The sequence below is a fragment of the Mangifera indica genome, chromosome 2, assembly GCF_011075055.1.
Source record: "Mangifera indica cultivar Alphonso chromosome 2, CATAS_Mindica_2.1, whole genome shotgun sequence".
In the NCBI taxonomy this organism is placed as follows: Eukaryota; Viridiplantae; Streptophyta; class Magnoliopsida; order Sapindales; family Anacardiaceae; genus Mangifera; species Mangifera indica.
This window is the reverse complement of record NC_058138.1, coordinates 22,508,088-22,527,650: the sequence shown is the minus strand read 5'-3', so window position 1 is coordinate 22,527,650 and position 19,563 is coordinate 22,508,088. Positions and strand designations below refer to the sequence as shown.

At 32.8% G+C, this 19,563-nt stretch overlaps 3 protein-coding genes across 5 annotated transcripts; 1 reads left to right on the top strand and 2 right to left on the bottom strand.

The window, feature by feature from the left end:
* The first annotated feature begins 1,492 nt into the window (after positions 1–1,492).
* LOC123209009 (binding partner of ACD11 1-like) lies at positions 1,493–5,533 on the top strand. The gene is made up of 8 exons (XM_044626714.1): positions 1,493–1,638; positions 1,753–1,856; positions 2,488–2,563; positions 3,689–3,760; positions 3,841–3,894; positions 4,016–4,356; positions 4,981–5,104; positions 5,191–5,533. Exons 1-8 carry the CDS (start codon positions 1,633–1,635, stop codon positions 5,209–5,211), a joined length of 798 nt encoding a protein of 265 aa, XP_044482649.1. The 5' UTR covers positions 1,493–1,632; the 3' UTR covers positions 5,212–5,533.
* A 365-nt stretch (positions 5,534–5,898) lies between these two features.
* Positions 5,899–12,258, bottom strand: LOC123209008. Of its 2 annotated transcripts, none has more exons than XM_044626712.1 (8): positions 12,124–12,258; positions 11,908–11,997; positions 10,381–10,486; positions 8,453–8,635; positions 7,114–7,617; positions 6,876–6,962; positions 6,674–6,751; positions 5,899–6,496 (listed from the first exon to the last, which is right to left on the bottom strand). In XM_044626712.1, exons 2-7 carry the CDS (start codon positions 11,953–11,955, stop codon positions 6,687–6,689), a joined length of 993 nt encoding a protein of 330 aa, XP_044482647.1. In that variant the 5' UTR covers positions 11,956–11,997; positions 12,124–12,258; the 3' UTR covers positions 5,899–6,496; positions 6,674–6,686. The 2 variants fall into 2 exon arrangements, with proteins under 2 accessions (XP_044482647.1, XP_044482648.1); XM_044626713.1 differs by having other exon boundaries at positions 11,908–11,994.
* Positions 12,259–14,517: 2,259 nt separating this feature from the next.
* Positions 14,518–19,433, bottom strand: LOC123208269 (cystathionine beta-lyase, chloroplastic-like). Of its 2 annotated transcripts, none has more exons than XM_044625646.1 (13): positions 19,221–19,433; positions 18,859–19,027; positions 18,662–18,783; positions 18,316–18,386; positions 18,143–18,234; positions 17,904–17,991; positions 17,715–17,826; positions 17,160–17,256; positions 16,986–17,067; positions 15,799–15,916; positions 15,476–15,583; positions 15,289–15,391; positions 14,518–14,964 (listed from the first exon to the last, which is right to left on the bottom strand). In XM_044625646.1, the coding sequence occupies exons 1-13, from the start codon at positions 19,284–19,286 to the stop codon at positions 14,789–14,791; spliced, it is 1,404 nt and encodes a 467-aa protein (XP_044481581.1). In that variant the 5' UTR covers positions 19,287–19,433; the 3' UTR covers positions 14,518–14,788. The 2 variants fall into 2 exon arrangements, with proteins under 2 accessions (XP_044481581.1, XP_044481582.1); XM_044625647.1 differs by having other exon boundaries at positions 18,662–18,774; positions 19,221–19,432.
* Between the last annotated feature and the right edge of the window lie 130 nt (positions 19,434–19,563).

The window sequence follows — 19,563 nt, the reverse complement described above, 5'->3', positions numbered from 1 at the left end:
TAGAGATCCACATTTTCTTAAATTAGATGAATAAATAGAGAAAAATTTACCTTTGCATGATATTTGGGGGGATTTAGAATGCATTTCACTACCATCTTCAGTGAGTCTTCAAACCAGTCGAAATTCCACTCTTCAGAGACTGAAAATATACAGGCAATCAGCGCAAGAAACCATTAAAAAGGTAAGTGAAGGGGCTCAATTAATGTTAATAACCTTTGTGTAGGCATGTCCATGGATATTATAGCAAGAAAATTTTAGCTCTAAGAATCTGAAGAACAACTCCTCCTTCAATGGCTTCTGGGCTCCCCTCCCCCGTTTCATAAAGCCTCTTTGCATCACACTTGGCTATATGCTGACTAACGTCCGCATGGTGAGTCTTGGCCCTTGTGTGAAGCTTTCAGCGCCACAAGAATCTGTTCCATTTCACCATTAAAATATTCAACATGACTTGAGTCCACTGAAAGCAGGTTCAATGGTGGAAAGTTGCCTTCTATATCTTGTGTCTACTGAAATTGGCCTCTCTCTTCACCAACTTTTCATTGTACTTTCTCTTCCTCATTAAATAATACTTCATTAACAACAAAGATACAAACAAGAAAGTTGATTTTTTTTTATATCCAAAAACTTGGATTGAAAATAATATATCATTCTTGTAAAAATGTATGCATAGATCATGATAGCGGCAGATTTGAATTGAATGGATTTGAACTCAAGTCCCTATTTAGCTTCAACATATTGAATTCAAAATGAAGTCTTTCAGAGCTCGACCCGAACCCACATGTTGTGTAAATAATAAAAAAATGTTCACGCATGAAACTTGCATAGAGACAGTACCAAGTAACAAAAAAATAAAGCAAAAAAGTGAAGTAAATAATTTCTTGACATGAAAAGACAAAAGCAAGATCAATGCATGCTTGGGTTAAGAACATATGAACCCCCTAGGTTTCCAGAAAAAACAGTGCCGCGCTGTGTTCTTGAAACTAATAGCGTTTAGGGGGCTTTTCCGCTAGTTTTCTGAATTAAAGAGGATCATATTATTTTATAAACTTTGGGAGTGTATAGGACTAGATCTGCATGCTTATACTAGTCCATTAAGGTCCTGGTGGTCGGCGCCCAAAGTTGAAGAAATATTCCACGTATTGACCAAGGAAAGTATCGATTCACTGGAGGCTTTTGTTTTTACTCTTTTACCCTTTCACATTTCTGCTAAACTATTCCATTCAAAAGGACTTGGTTTAAGTTTAATTTAATTTTGACGAGTTTGAGTTATTCTGATTTGAATTCACCCTGGCGTATAAATGTGCCATAAAAAATTTGAACCTCTAAATAAATTTAAGGCCAAATAAATGGTATTTAATCTTGAAATATTTATGAAAAATAATAATTAAAATAAAAAAAAATAACTTGATGAGTCACCTGAAAGGGTAAAATGGGAAAAGAAAATTTCTGAGGGCATTTATGAAAGTCCAAACATTTCATTCCTTCTCGTGCTCACATTCCTTCTCTTTCCTCTGAGCTCCACCCTGTCAATTATTACTTCAGTTTTATTTTCTCTCTCTATTTTCCATCAAACCAAACAGCTCAATCCAGCGCCACTGCAATTTTCTCAACTTCTGCTTTTACACATTAACAATGCAGGTTCTCTTTTTTGTGTGCTTCTTACTTCCTTCTCAACCATTTTAGCAAATTTGCATAAGCAATTTTTTTCACCTCCACTTTTATTTTTTTTTCTTTTGTTGTTGTTGTTGACAGACGAGAACAGTTCAAGTAAAGAACGTTTCAGATCTAGCTACTGAAAGAGAGATTCACGAGTTTTTCTCTTTTTCTGGTGATGTTGAATGTATTCAGATCCAACGGTACGCTTCTTTACGTGCTTATATGATTTACTAATATTTTTTATTTACTTGCTTGTTTGTTGCGGACCAGATTGAAGAAGACGGAGACGCAGCGTTTTGAGTCTTCTTCATCATGATGAAGTAAAAAGACAAATGGCATGTTATTAAAAAATTCTCGAATCTTCTTCCTAAATTCTCTCTGTAATTCTTCTTGTTCCTCTGAATTTATACATTGCGGAATCTCTGAATCTATTCTCTGTCTTGTTCTTCTTCTTCTCTTCTTCCCGTAGTAACCAATTCTTCTCTCTCTTAGCTGAATAACGATTCTAATATATTAACGAAACGGCATTGTTTCACTTAGGCATATAAAGAAGCTCAAAACGCTGTGTCTCGGTCTTCTTCGTCCTGGTCCGCAACAGTGTTTTACACTGGTTTAACTCTTTTTTTTTTCTTTTTAATTTGTTCTCATAATTTTTAGTTTTTGTATAGTAAAGAATTATACAGATTGTGATTATATAATTATTGTTTTGGTGGATTTGTTTATGGAAACTTGAAGGGGCAAATTTTAAGCTTATTTTTAATTGCATTGCCAGAGAATGAAGTGGAATGTAATGTTTAATAAAGGTTATTTTGTTGCTTATTTTGTGTGCAGAGAATCTGGACAACTGAAGACAGCTTTTGTTACATTCAAGGACCCTAAAGCACTAGAAATTGCGTTGTTATTGTCGGTGTGTATCCCCAATTTGATTTTTTTTTTCGTATTTGTTTTAGTTTTTTCATTGCCCTGCAAGTTTCAGCTACTTCCCACAATGTTTATAGGCCTGGGCCTTGACCGGGTCAATGTGCTGGTTTGTGGGTTGACCTCAGTGTAATGTCAGCATGATATCATTAAATCTAAATTTTAAAATATATTTTAACCATATGATCAACATAATAGTTGGATCAGTTTGACCTAACGGTTGAACTATGGTTTGATATTATTCATCCGTCTCAACCTTGGGTCAATACGTTACAATGACTAAAATGGGTTTTAGCCATCATCTGGATCGGATTTGGCACCGGTTCTCAATGCTGGTCCGGGTTTAAAACAGTTCACATTGAGAAAACAGCTCAATTTGAGTCTTAGTTAAGTTTTATTTTTTGTTTTCAAGTGAGATTGAAGCAATTTAGAGAAAGAATGAATGACTTGAATACTTAACTTTAACTTCACCCTATAAAATGAACCTTTTCATTTATTTCCAGATCAGGCTGTAGCTGTACCTATTTTATTAAAGAATAATACTAGGTACATATTTTTTGTTCACAACTGTATGAACAAACAACGATGTGTCACTATGTGATTAAATGTTGTTTTATCTTTAATTTTCAATTATTCAATCACATGATGATATGTTATTATTTGTGCATAAAATTGTGCACATAACACTAGTCTTAATTCAAATCAAATGAGTCATTATCAGAAGGATACATCAAATTTAAGTTGCAAGACAACGATGCAATTAGAATTAACTTTACCTTTGTTTCTTATATCTTGGGTTGGAGTTGATGGTGGTTTTATCTGATTGCCTGTAAACTGTAAAAACAGTAGGAAATTGTTTGTGGTATGTGACGCTTCAATTTTTTTCATGATATGTAATAGTAGGAAGTTTTTGTTAGAGTTACTGAATATAACACCAAACTTCTTTGGCCATGGAACATTTTATGCATGTCAATTCTCATTTACTGGGTCACAATTTGTGAAGTTGTAAGAAATTCATTCTAACTTGTGATTGGGAAGCTATGCTGTTGTGCATGAAAATTATTTTACATAGCAAGACTGTAGAAAGTAAAAAAGTTGTGTATATTTTCTTCAGGGAGCAACAATTGTAGACCAGATTGTAAGCATAACTGCAGTTGAAAACTACGTGCCCGACCTTGAACCTCATGTAAGTTGATTACCAGATTTTATAATTCTTCTCTGGTTACGAAGCCAAACTTCTCATGTTCTGAAGTGTTATTCATGCAGGTAATAACAGTGGTGGACAGTGGTGTCTCTGCAAATCCTGCTGAATATAATGAGGTACCACAAATCACCAGTTTTAGCTTAATTGCTGTTAAGAATATCAGTGAAAATAAGTTTGTGTCATAATCTTCAAGAATGTCAATTTTATGTTCTTAGTCTAATTTGTCTCTGTTATCAGGCTAGAAGAAGCCCATCTAATAGTGGAAGAATTTATGTTAGTAAAGCACAAGAAGTTGTTACGAGTATGCTGGCAAAAGGTTCGGCAATAAGGCAAGATGCAGTGAATAAGGCTAAAGCATTTGACGAGAAACATCAGTTGACAGCCAGTGCATCAGCCAAGGTTATATCCTTTGACCGAAGGGTTGGACTTACAGAGAAGCTGACGGTTGGAATTTCAGTGGTGAACGAGAGAGTGAAGTCTGTTGATCAAAAGCTTCATGTGTCAGATAAAACAATGGCAGCTATATTTGCAGCAGAGAGAAAAATAAATGATACTGGATCAGCTGTCAAAACAAGCAGGTCTGAAAACTCCTTCCTAAACTAAAACATTTACTCAAGTTCTCTCTTCCAGTCATTGACCAATAATTTGCATCTTAGTTATACATTGAGGCTATCTTCAAATCAGAAGATGGTGAGATAATATGAATATCTTATAGTACAATCTTTCTATCATTAATTTTTGGCCAGCTGTTCAACTTTCTAATATTTTTTTGAAGTGTCAATTAGGGGTGTAAACGAACCGAATTGAGCTTAAACTTTATGTTAACTAGCTTAGTGAGCTTGTGAGCACACGGTTTGATCCAAGTGAAATATCAATAATCCTTAATAGTTTCAAATATTGTATTTACATCTTTAAAATCTTGCTTTTTGACTTTGAATATAGGAGATAATTAATAAATGTAATATTTTAAAACTTAAAGGTTTAAAAATGATTTTTATAGCCGAGCTCGAGTTATCCATTCTTATTTATAGCTCAAACCAAATATTACTAGCTTAGTGAGTTCAAGCTCTCTCTTAAAGATATCAAGTCAAGTTCGAGCCAAATATTACTCAACTCGATTACAACCCTAGTGTTAATGGCATTTGTGAATGAGACAACTCCAGATACTTAAGAATTTTTTTTTTTTTGGGGGTTGTGGATAGATATGTGACTGCTGGAACAGCGTGGTTGAATGGTACATTTAATAAGGTTGCCAGGGCTGGGCAGGTTGCTGGTACAAAGACTAGGGAAAAGTTTAATCTTGCTGTGTCAAACCTAACTGCCAAGGTGGGTTTCTTCTGTCACCGTTATTGTTTTCATTTTATTTTTTAGTTTCATTTATTGCTAGAGTATAACATTTTTATCGTGTGCAGGATCCACCAATTGCCGTGTAAATTGGATATTGTGTGCGGTTAAGAGTCTTCAATATTGGTGCATTCAACAACCATGTTGCTCAAATCATCAAATGGAAAATGGAGGCAGAGTTCAGAATTTGTAGGCTTGGTACAGAACAGGCGAATTCGAGTAATGTTCGCTTTGTACCTATTTGTCTTTGGTTTGACGTGTGTGCATTTAGTTTCGGCATTCAACAGTTTTGTATGCTTGCTATTCTTTGATTGTAGGGTGCACGGTTTGTTAATTCCTTGTAGTACTTTCCAGCTTGTCACAATGGTTTTAAGTCGTAAAGAAATGGAACGCATTTCTTCCGTTGCTGCAGGACTTGATGTTTCTTTCACTTTTTCGTGTTTACCCTTATAATTATGAAGGATATGAAATATTTGTATTTATGCATTCATAGACGATTCCATTAAAAAATAACCGAAGAAGAAAGTTCCAGAATTAGGGCAACATATGAAAGAGTACCATATACATACTAATAAACAAAATTAACTTGTGATTGAACCATTTAATTGTTAATTTTATTTTTTATTTAATATTTTCTAATCATATATTAACGTGTTAATTTGTTTATTTTATCTTTATCTTTAAAAATAATTTAATATATAGTTTGTTTATTTATATCCATTAATATTATAAACCCCAATATCAGAAAGGTCCAATAGCTGTAGATGCACATAACATTCATTACTAAATTGTATTAATTTATTCCACTCAATTGAAATTGCAGAATCTAATGTGTAATTACAATCATAATGTTGAGAGTCATGACTAATAAAAGCCCAAAGTCTAATAATAAAAAAACTCTAATTTCTTTCAATTTCCCTCTGGCAATTCAGAGGAACCTTAACCCTCCCTAATATTCTACTCTTTTCTTGCCTCTCATTCTGACTAATCAAACTCTATTAAAATCGTTAATTTTCTTTCTATCATAAGACTAATTCAATCATTATTACCCAATATCTAATATTCCATTCTAATTTTTTGAACTAGATTTGTTCATTGACGTTGGAATTTCCCATTACAGACACAAATCACCACCACGGCCCCACACACCCCCCCCCCCCAAAAAAAAACCCAGAGGAAAAAGCCAAACAAATGAATTACAAACATTTGCAAAAATCAGCAAGTTTAATTATTAGCAACTCCTATTTTCTGAACAATAGTATAAATTCTTAACACTACGTAACGATGTCTGTTCACTTATACAAACCGGAAGATAGCTTCAACCAATTCACTTCCAGACTGCAAAGCACCTCTGTCTATATGTGCAACTCGGACCTGCAGTAATAATGCAATAATATGGAATCGGATGATCATTTGGTTTTTTCATAAAGCTGATTTTTAAATTGAATAATTTATATGCAACTTTGTAAAAGCAATTCATTGCAAATGTGCTAGCTAGGTAGTAAAAGAGAAGGAAAATTAGTTCTATGTAAAGAAATTGAGGAAGCTTACAAATTTCTTGTGGCTATTCACTTCCAAAATCTTCATAACTTATGCCTTCTGATATAGTGTCCAACCTTTTGTTATCTCCTGTAGATGAAGACCACAAATCATACCCCTTTGTTTGAGGAAAACATTAATATGATAAAAAAATTTAGGGGAAAGGGCAATTGGAGAGGATGAGAAGAGGAGTGGCCCAGCGAGTAGAACTCACCTTGATTTTCTCCTCTTTCACGAGAATCCAAGAAATTATCATTATCTATAGCTAGGAATGGTGACCGAGGGTAGCTCTCCAGTATATCTGGAAATATTTGAAATGAAAAATTTTCCTCTTATAACATCCACAAATTGATAAAGTAATTCTTCAAAAATGTCTTTTTGAGCACTGGACAAAGTATGAATGGACTCCAAAACAATTTCAATTGAATCCCAGATGCATTAAGAGAACAGACCTGAACTATGAGAAAAATCTGCAGCCAGATCTGAGAGACTGAAATTTCGAGGAATCTGACCTAAAAATCCAAATGAAGATGAGTCTGCATCTAGAAGTGATTCATTCAGGGTTTGAGAAGTGGATTCTACTGTGCTAAAAGACGTAGCCGATGCATCTGCAATAGGCGGGCGTTGATCCAGGACATTGCCATCAGCACCAAACATGTAAGGGGAAGGGGAGCTTCCTGAATATCCCACTTCAGATTTGATCATCCCCCCATTCATCCCTTGCATCAAACCTATGCTCTGAGTTGAAACCATATTAGGTCGAGCATCAATCCTGTTCACTTGGGCAGACATGTCAACAGAAGAGTGCAAATTTGAACGTAATGACAATCCTCCATTATTAAACCCTCCATTATTAAACGAATTAGGTAAACCAGAACCAATTTGATGGTGCATGTTCTCTGGCTTTATATTGGGTCCACTACGCTCTGCAGGATAGCATGATGAATTTTGGTGCACTGTTAAACACAGTAACATCAGTTGGTGATTTTGAACAGAAACAAAGAAACCATAGAAGATTTATAGTTGTATCATGTTATCTGGCAAACTACAGCATAGTATGCAACCTATTTTCTTTTACTGAAGTATTTTCAAAACTGTTACTAAGGAAAAAATGCATTAACTTTCATTGTTCAGTCAAAGAAACTCGACAAGGTTGATTTAGCTGAGCAAATTCAGATAACAGACCCATGAATGTAAGATCATTAAATTTATTGGAATGCTCTTCTATTCTTTTTATTTATGTAACTATTTAAGTAATCAGTGATTCTTAATCAAATACCATAGCTTGAAGAAACTTGGCATTATTCTGGTCAATTATGTTGAGAAGCTTGGATCTTTTACTGTTTTCTTTTAGATAAAAAACACAGAAACATAATACCGATTAACTTGCAATCCAAATGATATTCTTTATCCTAAAGCTTTTAAAAACAGAAAAATACCAAATATTTCTCTTTTCCATAATGTTATAAAAAATAACTTTCAAATTCCAAATTAAATTGTGAAATGTAGTCTACTAAATGAAAATCATCAAATATTGTTGTTACCTATTTATATATATATATATTTTCCAAAGATTCATCAAAATTATGTGCTAGTTCTTAACAACTGCTTTTGGATCATCCTAATATATCACCTAATATAAGTATCAAGTCAGAGAATATCAAAGGAACTATTACTTTGCCAATGACTACTAGGAAGGGCACGCAAGGATAGGATTTTCACTGATGTAAAGCATGCCCTTGAGCAATTAGGCAGAATACACATGTTAGAAACAGCTAAAAGCAAACTTACAAGTTGAGACATGAGAGCCATTGGAATGAGGTATTGAACCAACTCCAGCTGGATGAATTTGACTCATTAACTGAACCTGTTGCTCAAGCAGCCTATTAAATTCCATAATTTGGTGCTTCACCATCAACCTCAAATAGTACGCCTTGAAAAATTCTTGATTCTCTTCTTCAAGCTTCTGCCAAACTGCAAAGCAATAAAAATTTCAACTCACGAGGAGAACTAAAGAATAAAATACAGGATAGAAACAAAATTAACACAACTTGTTGATAGTGACAGAAATATATAGATGCATCCTCAACATCACAAGTTATCTATTCCATTCTATCTGAAAAAAGCATTGAACCATAAAAATCTACTGCCTTGATCAATGAAATCACTAATAATGATAAATAATATGTATGTCCCTCTTTATAGACTCAAAAGGGCACTACAAAATATCTTACAATAAGGTTACCAATTTCAAACAGTAGCTTAAAATCAGTAAAGAGTTTCTTCTGAATATTTACTATCTACATAATATACACCACTGTTTATCATAACAATGACTTTAGATGTTAAAATCAATCTAACAATACTAATTTAATCAATCAGCAAATAAAACTCCAATTATATTACTAGTTCTAAAATGGGTCCAGAAGCTTGATACTATTTTACCAAAGCCATCTGTGTTCACCTTGAACACTACGTTAGCACATTTGTTATCCAACTTATGATACTGCTCCTCTTAAGGCTCATAAAACTCGGTGACTACTTCTTAATGAGTGTTTTGTTTCTACCGAATAAATGCCTACCGATAACCATTCCCATTTTCAGACTGCTAGCTATGAAAGGAAAATGGTTAACAAAATTAGAAGCCGAAAATAAGAAAATTAAAAAAAGAAAATCCTTTGTTCGTAAAGTAACACAACTCACATGCAGCATAAATGTTTCAAATACCCTTCTAGAAACTGCACACTGTACTTTCTTTGGATTCTTCAATGTTTAAAATCCCAACTTATAGTTGGGAGAATCTTTGCAGCATATAGGAATAGCAATACCATTAGATGTTTGATAAGAATATACAACACAAAATTTCTATAACAGAAAACCAGAGGCCACTTAAATTACTGTCTAACAACAAATGATAGAACTTTGCAAAATAATACTGGTTCAACTGCCTCATTTTAATAATCAGAAAAAATGTAAAAGTAAAAAGACAATTACATGTCTTCTACGCAACCACTGAAATTCTATGCCTAAAAACTTCAAAACAACCTCCTCTAAGTTTGTGCAAGTAATAGATCAAGACAACTAAAGTCAAGACACAAATGATCAACACAACTTGCAAAACTATTGATACTTTAATTTAGATGTGAATGTACATTGATTCAATCCCTTGATTCCCCTTCTAGATAATTTGGATTCTAGAGCTATAAATTTTACAGTTTCTCACTCGATTAATCAACCCTCCATATCAAAAGATAGAGAAAAAATGGCAGATGGAGTTTAGCAACCAGAGAATATACAGCTGATGAACAACTCACAAAATCCTAACAGATTTGATCTATTTGTCCAATAAAGGTAAGAAAAAAGTTACATATTATTGTCTTAACAAATGTCACAGGTCAGTGGAAAACTAAGTGCTCAAAATGTCTAACCAAACATGCAATGCGTAAGACATGGGGGAGATAAATAATGAAAGCAAAAAGTAGAAAACACCCATAAAACAGGACATAAAAAGCAAAAAAAAAAAAAAAAAGAAAGAGGTTCAGAAGTGGTCTAATTTGATTACAGATTATTAATGTTACTATACACTTACATGTAAATTAGCAACAAAAAATTTTGAAGAAGAAAAGTAAAAGGAGCCAACAATTAAAAACTAAAGTTATACAGACAAGTTAAAACTGGGCATTGAGGTTAGGTCTGCAAAGCTTAAAACTGATGATTACCAAGTTCAGTAAAACCAGGCTCTATCTTTGCCTGAGCTAGTAGAGTGTCCACTACTTCCTTCTGGTTCATATATAATTGAAGACATCGTTCTATAAGATTTTGCACCTGTAATCAGACATCAACAAACCAACCAAAAGGAAAAAAAAACACATCAGTGTTGCATAAAATTTATGACAGATAAGAGGTTTGTAATACATATTTTACTAGAAAACTTAAAAATGCAATATCAATACAACAGGGAAGAGAAGAAAGTTTAGACTTGATTAACTATTTCGAGTTGATTAACTGAATGCATGATAACTCAATTATGAGATTTATTTCAAAAGTGTTTAACAATGAATATATTGAACAAAGGTTTGGGACATATTCTCTATGTGATCAACTGCTATCATTTTATACTTTCATATGTCCTAAAATAACAAAAAAAAGAAACCTCCAACAAGGAGCTTGCCATAAACTAGTCACATTGCCACAGCATCTGAAATGAAACTGTACTCAGTCTTGAAACATGAGGCCTAAGAATAAAAATATCTTCAAAGGTTAACAAACAAGGGAACACTTTCGCTTTTATTTGAATAAATTATTTCGTTTTTTCTTAATATAATATCTATCGAATTATAATTTTTTTATGTGCAGCTAAATGATAAAATAGCTTTTAATAATAATAAAATAAAATAAAGGAGAAATAATAAAGCCGATGACTAATGTCTTAAATTTTATATTATAAACAAAAATAAAACCAGCATGATGATACTAAATTAAGAGAAAAAATTAAATGAAAATAGAATAAAGAAAATTATACTAAAATTGTATAATGTGATACTGAAGTTAGATCATGAATTACTTATTACCATATAATTTAATAAACAAAAATGAGATAAATCATAAATACATTCTTTTAAGTATATAAAGTTAAGTTAAATCAAATAAATCTTTTAAGCATAACGCATATATAATGGATATAAGTTACATCTAAATATATAAATTACTGATTATTAACTAAAAACTTTCTAGTAGTTAAAAGAAAACAATATGACATTAATGAAAGACAGAATATATAATTCACTTAGAATAATTAATTACATTTTTTTAGTTTAAATTAAATTTATTTCGTAATCGAACCTACAAATTTATTTTCTTAATAATATATATATATATATATATATATATATATATATATATATATATATATATATATATATATATTTTTTTTTTTCAGGAAGCAAGCCCTTTCTATCCCTCCACCTATTGCCAGGAAAGTAAAAGCAGCTTAAATTCTCTCGCAGAAAGAACCAAACTAGGTGCTGCTATTTGAATGAAAGTAAGAAATCGGAATCGAATCCGCAAAACTATAGGTTAACTTCTTTCGGCCAATCAAATTCAAATTCGCAATTACCAACAGCTAAATATCATTCCATCAGAATTAAAAAATTTAGTTAAATTACACGATTCTCCGTTATAATTACTTTCATAGAGTTCTATAAATAGAAGATTAAAGAACAGAGTCAAACAAACGAACATCATACCAACTGTATATCTTGACGCGAGACTCGCCTCACCGGTCCACTCGACATCTTCAAGTTCCAATGTGAAAACACCAACAGCTCATACAACTTCTAAATCAAACATAAAATCACAAACCGTAATCACCACAAATCATCTCAATACGAACACAATAAAATTCACGACGATTTGCTCAAACTGAAAAGGCGAAGAAGTTCCATAACGGATTCGATCTTTACCTAAATTCAACAGCAACGATATCTGAAAGAAAGCTAGCGCAGGAAAGGAAGCTTCGTGGTTAGCTTTTGATGGTGGAGAGGAGAGACGCCTGTGATCAAATTGAACTTGTATTCCTTCTTTCAGATATATATATATATACATACATATATATATATATATATATATATATATATATATATATATATATATATATATATAAACGATTAATAACAATGTCCTCCTCAAGTTGTTTACCAAAACAAATATCCTCCTCAAGTTGTACAAAAGTTTTGACACACCCAAGAGTTTCTGATAGCATTAAATACACCCAAAATCGATCACTATAGAGTTCTAGGGTTGCACACAAGTCCAACCAAACTCTATTTGATTATTGTCAAGTTCAACTCAAGTATTATAGTGGAGTTAAGCATGAGTTCATTATTCCTCAATTTGACGAGTTTGCAACTTGATTTGAGTATAAAATTAATTAACTCATAAAAGTTTAAAAATTTGAATTTACACTTATAAAATCTTAGTATTTGATTTTGAATATGAAAGTAATTGATAAATATATAAGTTATGAGATTTGTTAAGTCAAGTAGATAAAACAGTGCGTTTTGTGCTTAAACACAAAATGCATTGTTTCTTTTTTTAACAAATAAAGAAAAGGGATTTTTCCCTTTTTACTTCTTCAATTCGCATTATTAAAGCTAACGCAAAACGTACTCTCCTGTGCTTTAAGATCCAATAACATTGATTTTCGACTTTAAATCAAGATGTAGCTAATCAGTTCATCAAAGGGCTAAAATGAGTTTTATTTTTTATATTTTTTGTTATATTGTTTATGATAAAACGATTGAGATGTATTGAGTTAGTTAGAGTTCAATTACAACTCGTCTATAAATAGTCTTGTATTTGTGAAAGTTTGATTTTTAAGAGAAGAAGAGATGTATTTCCAATAGTTTTCTTATGTGTTCTTGTTGTTTTTGCTTGATAAAGTTGAGATTTATATAGTATCAGAGCATAAACCAAACAATGGGTCTAACAATCTAAAGTATTTATGAATATAAGTGACAATACACTTAACAAAAATTAACTAAGTCAAACAATGAGTCTAACAACTTATAATGGTTGCACTTAAATGAAAGTGTTAGAAACTCAAATAAAAAAAGAAAAAGTCTCACATCTAATAAAATTAAGTAAAGTGAGTGGTATATAAGTGTGTGAATTGAATTTTAACATAAGTTAATTGGTTTTATGTAATATGAGTTTCAATCTTCATATTTATATATCCAATATATTTTTAATAATATTTAATTATAATTTATTAAGTGGAGTTTGAATATTTATTTTACTCTTGAGCTTGAGCTTGAGTTTGTAATGCCCAGACTTGTTAAGTTAACATTGTAATTACTCCATCAAACTAAGTTTAAAGTAAACAATCTTTGTTTTGATTCGTTTATTTCATTATTATAGACTTTACTGTTATGTCTAATTTTATATTTTTTTGAATTTTTGTTTATTCAATAATAATTTAAAATATATGAAATAAAAAAATAAAATGTAAAAAAATTATTTCAAAAGATTTTGATATTCTATATCTTATAAATTTTGGGTTTATTTGTTATTATCTAAAACCACTTGACGTGTTTAACGTTTCTAAAAACTTTGTAGGAGACAGGAGTGCAATAAAAAAGGGGGCTGTGGGAAATATTAGTGCAGAGAGCAGAGAGAAGACACGTGGAATGAGCTGGAAGAAGGGCCCCGCGTAGAGGATCAGCATCAGATCACCGATGGGATTTCTTACTATTTTGACGTGGATACCCTTCCATTATTGGGATAATATCACTCGCCCGGATTTAACTCTTACTTCTTTTTAGGGATTAAATTTTGTTTTATTATTAAAAAAATATTCAAATAAAATCCAATTGTAATTTTGACAATTTCTCAGAGAATTTCCCAAAGTTTAATATCTCAAAGTAAAACTAACAAGGATTCTAATTTATTATATGCATAGACACGTGAGAGGTTGGAAAAAAAAAAGAATATTTTTGTGTAAAGATGTTTTAATTTTAGAAGTAGGAGATAGCTCCATAGAGTAAAAGTTAAGATAATTGTGAATAATATTAAATTTTATTCTATATGATATGTGATAATATTAATAATGTGACACGTCCGTCCTTATCTTATTACATGTAAAATTAAAGAATCTTATAATATGCTTTTGTATTAAAAAAAGAGTCCACCCACTTTATATTATGCGCTACTGTTGTTGATATTCACAAAAGTTTATAAAATGTCCTAATCCCAAACATCTTCATTCATCTCCACACTTTATAACTATTTTTTTTATTGGATCGATGAATTAAAAATGTTGCAAAAGGATCATACATAATAATGAAAAAGTAAGAATATAAAACAAGAGGGACTGAACTGTAATTCAACAAAAGTTTGAGGGTTTAAGTAGCACCTATTATTTCAAGTTCTCACAAATTGGTACATCATTTTGTAAAGGGGGAAGGGGATATTTATACTTATTTTTGCTGTCCACCTAAACAATAGATAAATGCCCAAACACATTACAATATTGAGCATCAACTCACCACCTGAAGCTGAGTCTTGGTTCCTGCACCTCATGTCCATGAAGGCCAGATGAAGGCCGAAAAGACAGCTGTATAAAAGCAGCTACACAGGTCCAGTCGTAAGTGCATCGTCTAAATCAGCTATCAAGTCATCGACATCTTCGATTCCCACAGAGATACGAACAAGATCTTCGGTTAGACCTCTTGCCTCACGCACTGCTGCAGGTATGCTTGCATGGGACATGAAGCACGGCATGCTTATGAGTGACTTCACGCTGCCTATACATAGAAGATAGCCACAATGTGAGAGTTGAAACAATTACCAAGTCAGGGAACACATGAAAAGATCAAGGTTGCAAAATTTTAAAGAAGCTTGGCAATATTTGTGAAAATTTAGCGGATTTCCAAAGGCCAAACAACTGCTATTGCATTTGAGGAAGATCAGAATAAGCCCTTGCTTGATACCACCATATAGGCGATATAAGCCATATCATCATCACTGACTTGCTCATGTGGATTCTTGTATAGATTCATAACATAGAACTTTTTCATATGAAAAGATGTGTTAACGTATTTGTACTTTAGACAAGGAAGTGTGAATACCAAAACTAACAGTAATACTGAAATACTCTGTTGTCTCAACAATATGTTTTGAGAGTGCCAGTGATCCTGTTAGAAAGCTAAGTACAGAGCCTGGGCCCTTTGCCTGCAAGAACAAGCATGAGGTATAAAAGGTAAGGATTTTTTGGAATAGGGACTTGAATTTAAGATCCATCAATTTGACTATAACCTGAGAATAGTGCAAATCACGTCCAGGATGACCTGGGAGACCAGCATAGTTAACTTTCCTCACTCGAGGATGGGAAGCAAGGAACTCAGCAATCTTCTGTGCATTCTCCTGAAAAAGTACGAAAACAGCATCATTCAAACATATTTGATGGTGAGTCAACTGAGATGCATCATGTCAGCAAATTAAACTTGTTAAGTTCCGCACTCAACTTGCACATGTCCTAGAATTTACAGGATAATGTTCAAGGAAGGGAGGAAGCAGCATTATTAAAACATAATTTGATGCAAGAAGACTAATATACTGAGAGTTGACAAATGCAGAACCTGTTGCTTCTCTACACGTAAGGCCATGGTCTTGATGCCTCGCAAACAGATCCAACAATCAAATGGAGCTAATCCAGATCCCTCTGCATTTTGTAGGAAATACAAATCTTTTGCCAGGCTGAATGTAAAGATGGTAGGAAAAATTTAGAAAGGAAAATGAATAGAAATAATTGACAAGAGGTCTATAGCAAGTTGTAGACAGCAATTTAAACCAGAAAAAGAAGAATATTACAGATCGCCAATAAAACGTGAAGTGATTATCACATAAATGTCCTTGTTGAAACTTATGGTGCTATTTATTATATAGTTTTGTAGCGTGGTTTAGGAATACAACAATAATTTTATGATATAAAAAGATCTATAAGCACAACTATACACAGAATCACAGTCAGAATCCAATTCAATAAGTTCTTTCCAAGAAGAAAACGTTAATCGCAAATTCTACAGAGAACTTAAACCTATCATACATAAAATATTAAGTTCTTACAATGTTAAAATAATATTGGAAATTTTAAAAAATTATGTCATATTCAAAATCCACAAAGAATATACAAGCTGAACAAGAATGACTTTAACTTGCCAAGCTATTTTCAAAATATTAATACCTTAAAATAAGTAAAAGAACCATTGTGGTGATTAGATAAGTATTCCACAGTATATAGAAACTTCCAAACATAAGAAACTGGACGAAAATTTTCTACTTGTCAAAAATCTTTACCTGAAATATAATTATGATGTAAATTAATTGTAATGGAAACACATTTAGGAGAAAATTTTTGGGTAGAACCCATAGACCAAAAAAACTCAATTCAGAAAGAGACAAGAACCTTACAGATTGAAAATGCGTTATCAAATTATTGGCAGACTTTTGACCAAAATTGCTGCAGCAAGCATATTTGATATTCAATATACACATTCAGTGTGTTCTCATTAACATATTAATGCTATTCACTTCCTTCTTTTTCTATTCATATTGTTTTTGTTTTTTGTATGTGTTCTGATAGAGCACAGTTTTTCTAGATCTACGGTGACATGTTGATTGAATTGACTCTTTTGAACAAATCCACATGCTATATTTGCAACAATTATGACATTACTCATTTTTTTTAATGAAACCACAGGATGGAAACAAAATGATTCACATAAGTACTCTTGGAGAACACAAACACAGAGAGCAAGGCTACAACCTTTCCCCTTTTACTGCAAGCACACCAGCCATGACATCACTATGTCCAGCAATAAATTTAGTAGCTGAGTGCATCACAATATCTGAAACGGAGTTGCACTGATCACAATCAAGAATAAAGAAAAGAAGAAGTTCATTAAACTCAAGCCATACATATCTCCACATGTTGTGTTACCTGCACCAAGTTCCAGTGGTTGTGACAACACAGGAGACATAATGCTGTTATCAACCAACACAAGAGCACCATGTTCATGTGCCATTTCAGCAATTTTCTACAAGATAACAACTTGAAAGTAAAGATAAAACATCAGAGATTTAAAAACCAGTACCAATTACTGTATTTCCACAACCCTAGCAAGGAGAAAAGTATAAAGAGATAATAAAAAAAATTATAGCACTTCCTCCAAATATTTAATGACCACTACCAAGATTACAATGCATCATTAAGAAACTGATTAAAGATCTATTCTCATATACAAGGTAAAAAGGGCAGATGCATTGCCACTGCATCGTTCCAAAAGATTTAATTAAAAAACCAACATACAATATATTTATTTTAATAAAACTTCACGATAACATTTTCTAAAACAAATTATATATAAATAGTCAAGCATGTCATATCTGCAGTAAGTAAAATTTAGCACATTTCATCAACTAATTATTCTAGAAGTTGACTAACCTAAAGTTGTGAACCAAAAAAAAAAAAGGAATTATAATTATAGAAAAGTACACGAATATCAGATATTTGTAGCCGAGGGTTGGTCGGACTCTCAAGCCACACAAGCTTTGTCTTGGGACCAATTGCTGAGGCAACCTCAGCTAGATCAGTTGTATTCACACGTCTGCACATTTCCAGCATAATTATCTGAACTTTCAATCAGGGAAAATATGTTACATTCGAAAAAATAAATATACTAACTTCACCACAATCCCAGCTTTTGGAGATACTCGTGATAACAATCGATCAGAACCACCATACAGATCATCTCCAGCAACAATTTCTTCACCTGAAAATTACATAAATATACAAGAAGAATCCAATATTCACCATCAGCCAAAAAAGAAAGAAAAATAAATTTATAGAAAGCATAACACAAAGAAAGAGACACTATAAGCATACTTAATTTTGTAAAAGGAAAGTGAAAAAGAGAGAAGCACCATTTCCAATGAGATGAGTGACAGCAGCCAAAGCAGCCATTCCACTGGTGAAGCAAAATGCTCGATCTGCCTTATCAAGCTTGGCCAAGAGGCTAATTATCAGGAAAAGAAATTAAAATTAAACTCACAAGAAAGAAGACATCAAAGAACTTAAAGATTGACAAAAACCTAACCTTTCCAATGCATCTCGTGTAGGATTTCCACTTCTGGTATAATCATAGGGACCATTTTCTATTGCTGAAGGCTACAAGAAACGGTCTACACAAATTAATACTAAGGACTCCAAAATCCATATGCTGAAGAAGATAGTCAAGCTTTCCAAAGAACAAGTACAAAACAAATTCTTTCCGACCTTCCCAACCCCAGTCTCTCTCCACACTGACACACTCCAATACATAACTTCATAATAGCATAGAGCTTGTGTTCTAATCTGAAGAACATTTTCTCTCTTTCATAATCATGAAAAAACACAGACCCTAATTGAGAAAATGCGAAGTCAAAGTAGTCCCTTGGGCTTACCTGTTTAAAAGTTGCTGTCTGGTAAATTGGTACACTCACTGCATCATAAGGATCAAACTTACTCTCCAAATTCATCAATAACGTCGAAACACTAGGCTCCTTAACACTCGATTCTGCATCATCTTAAATAAAATTACAGTTGCACCACACATCTACGGACTAAACCGAATATAACGGAAAAAAAAAAAACCACAAACCATTACAACACTCTGCCATATCATCAACAGTGGCTGAAGTGCTCACATCCGTGTCTCTCTCCAATGAACAATTCAAACTGAATTTTTTCACAAACAATAACCTGTTTTCCCCAAAGTTAAATTCCTTCGTGATCCCCAAACTTGCTGGGAAATTCCCAGGAGCAGAACCCTATAAGAAACACCAAAACATATTCATTTTACAAGTGCTGTCCCGAAATAACCCAATTCAACAAGAAAACAAAAAACGCAACGTATTGGCAATGGCATACTCCCAGTCATTCTTGTCCATAAAAGCCTGCTAAAACAAGAGAAATTGAGTTGTAATTAAACAAAAGACACGTGACAAGAAGAAACACACTCACCTGGTGGTTGAGATCAGTGCAGAGAGAGGTGAAGAAGGGTTTGAGAGACAAAGAAGAGGCCATCATTAACAGAAGCCAACCACTAGCATTCCCACTCCCGCCTCCTTGGCCTTGCGTCCACACAGAGAGCCACTTTCTGGCGGGGCGTTTTGTTTTGTCTCGCTTAAAAAAACCCTCTTTTACTTGTTTGTTGCCTGCTAAAACCCTACCAGTTTTGAAAATTTGAAAAAGGCCGCACGGCATTTTTGGAAAAAGACTTGATTGACATTAAATAGAAACAACATGGGTAAAATGGTCATAAAAATGATAGTTTGCAACGACCAATCAGAAAAAAGGACACTAC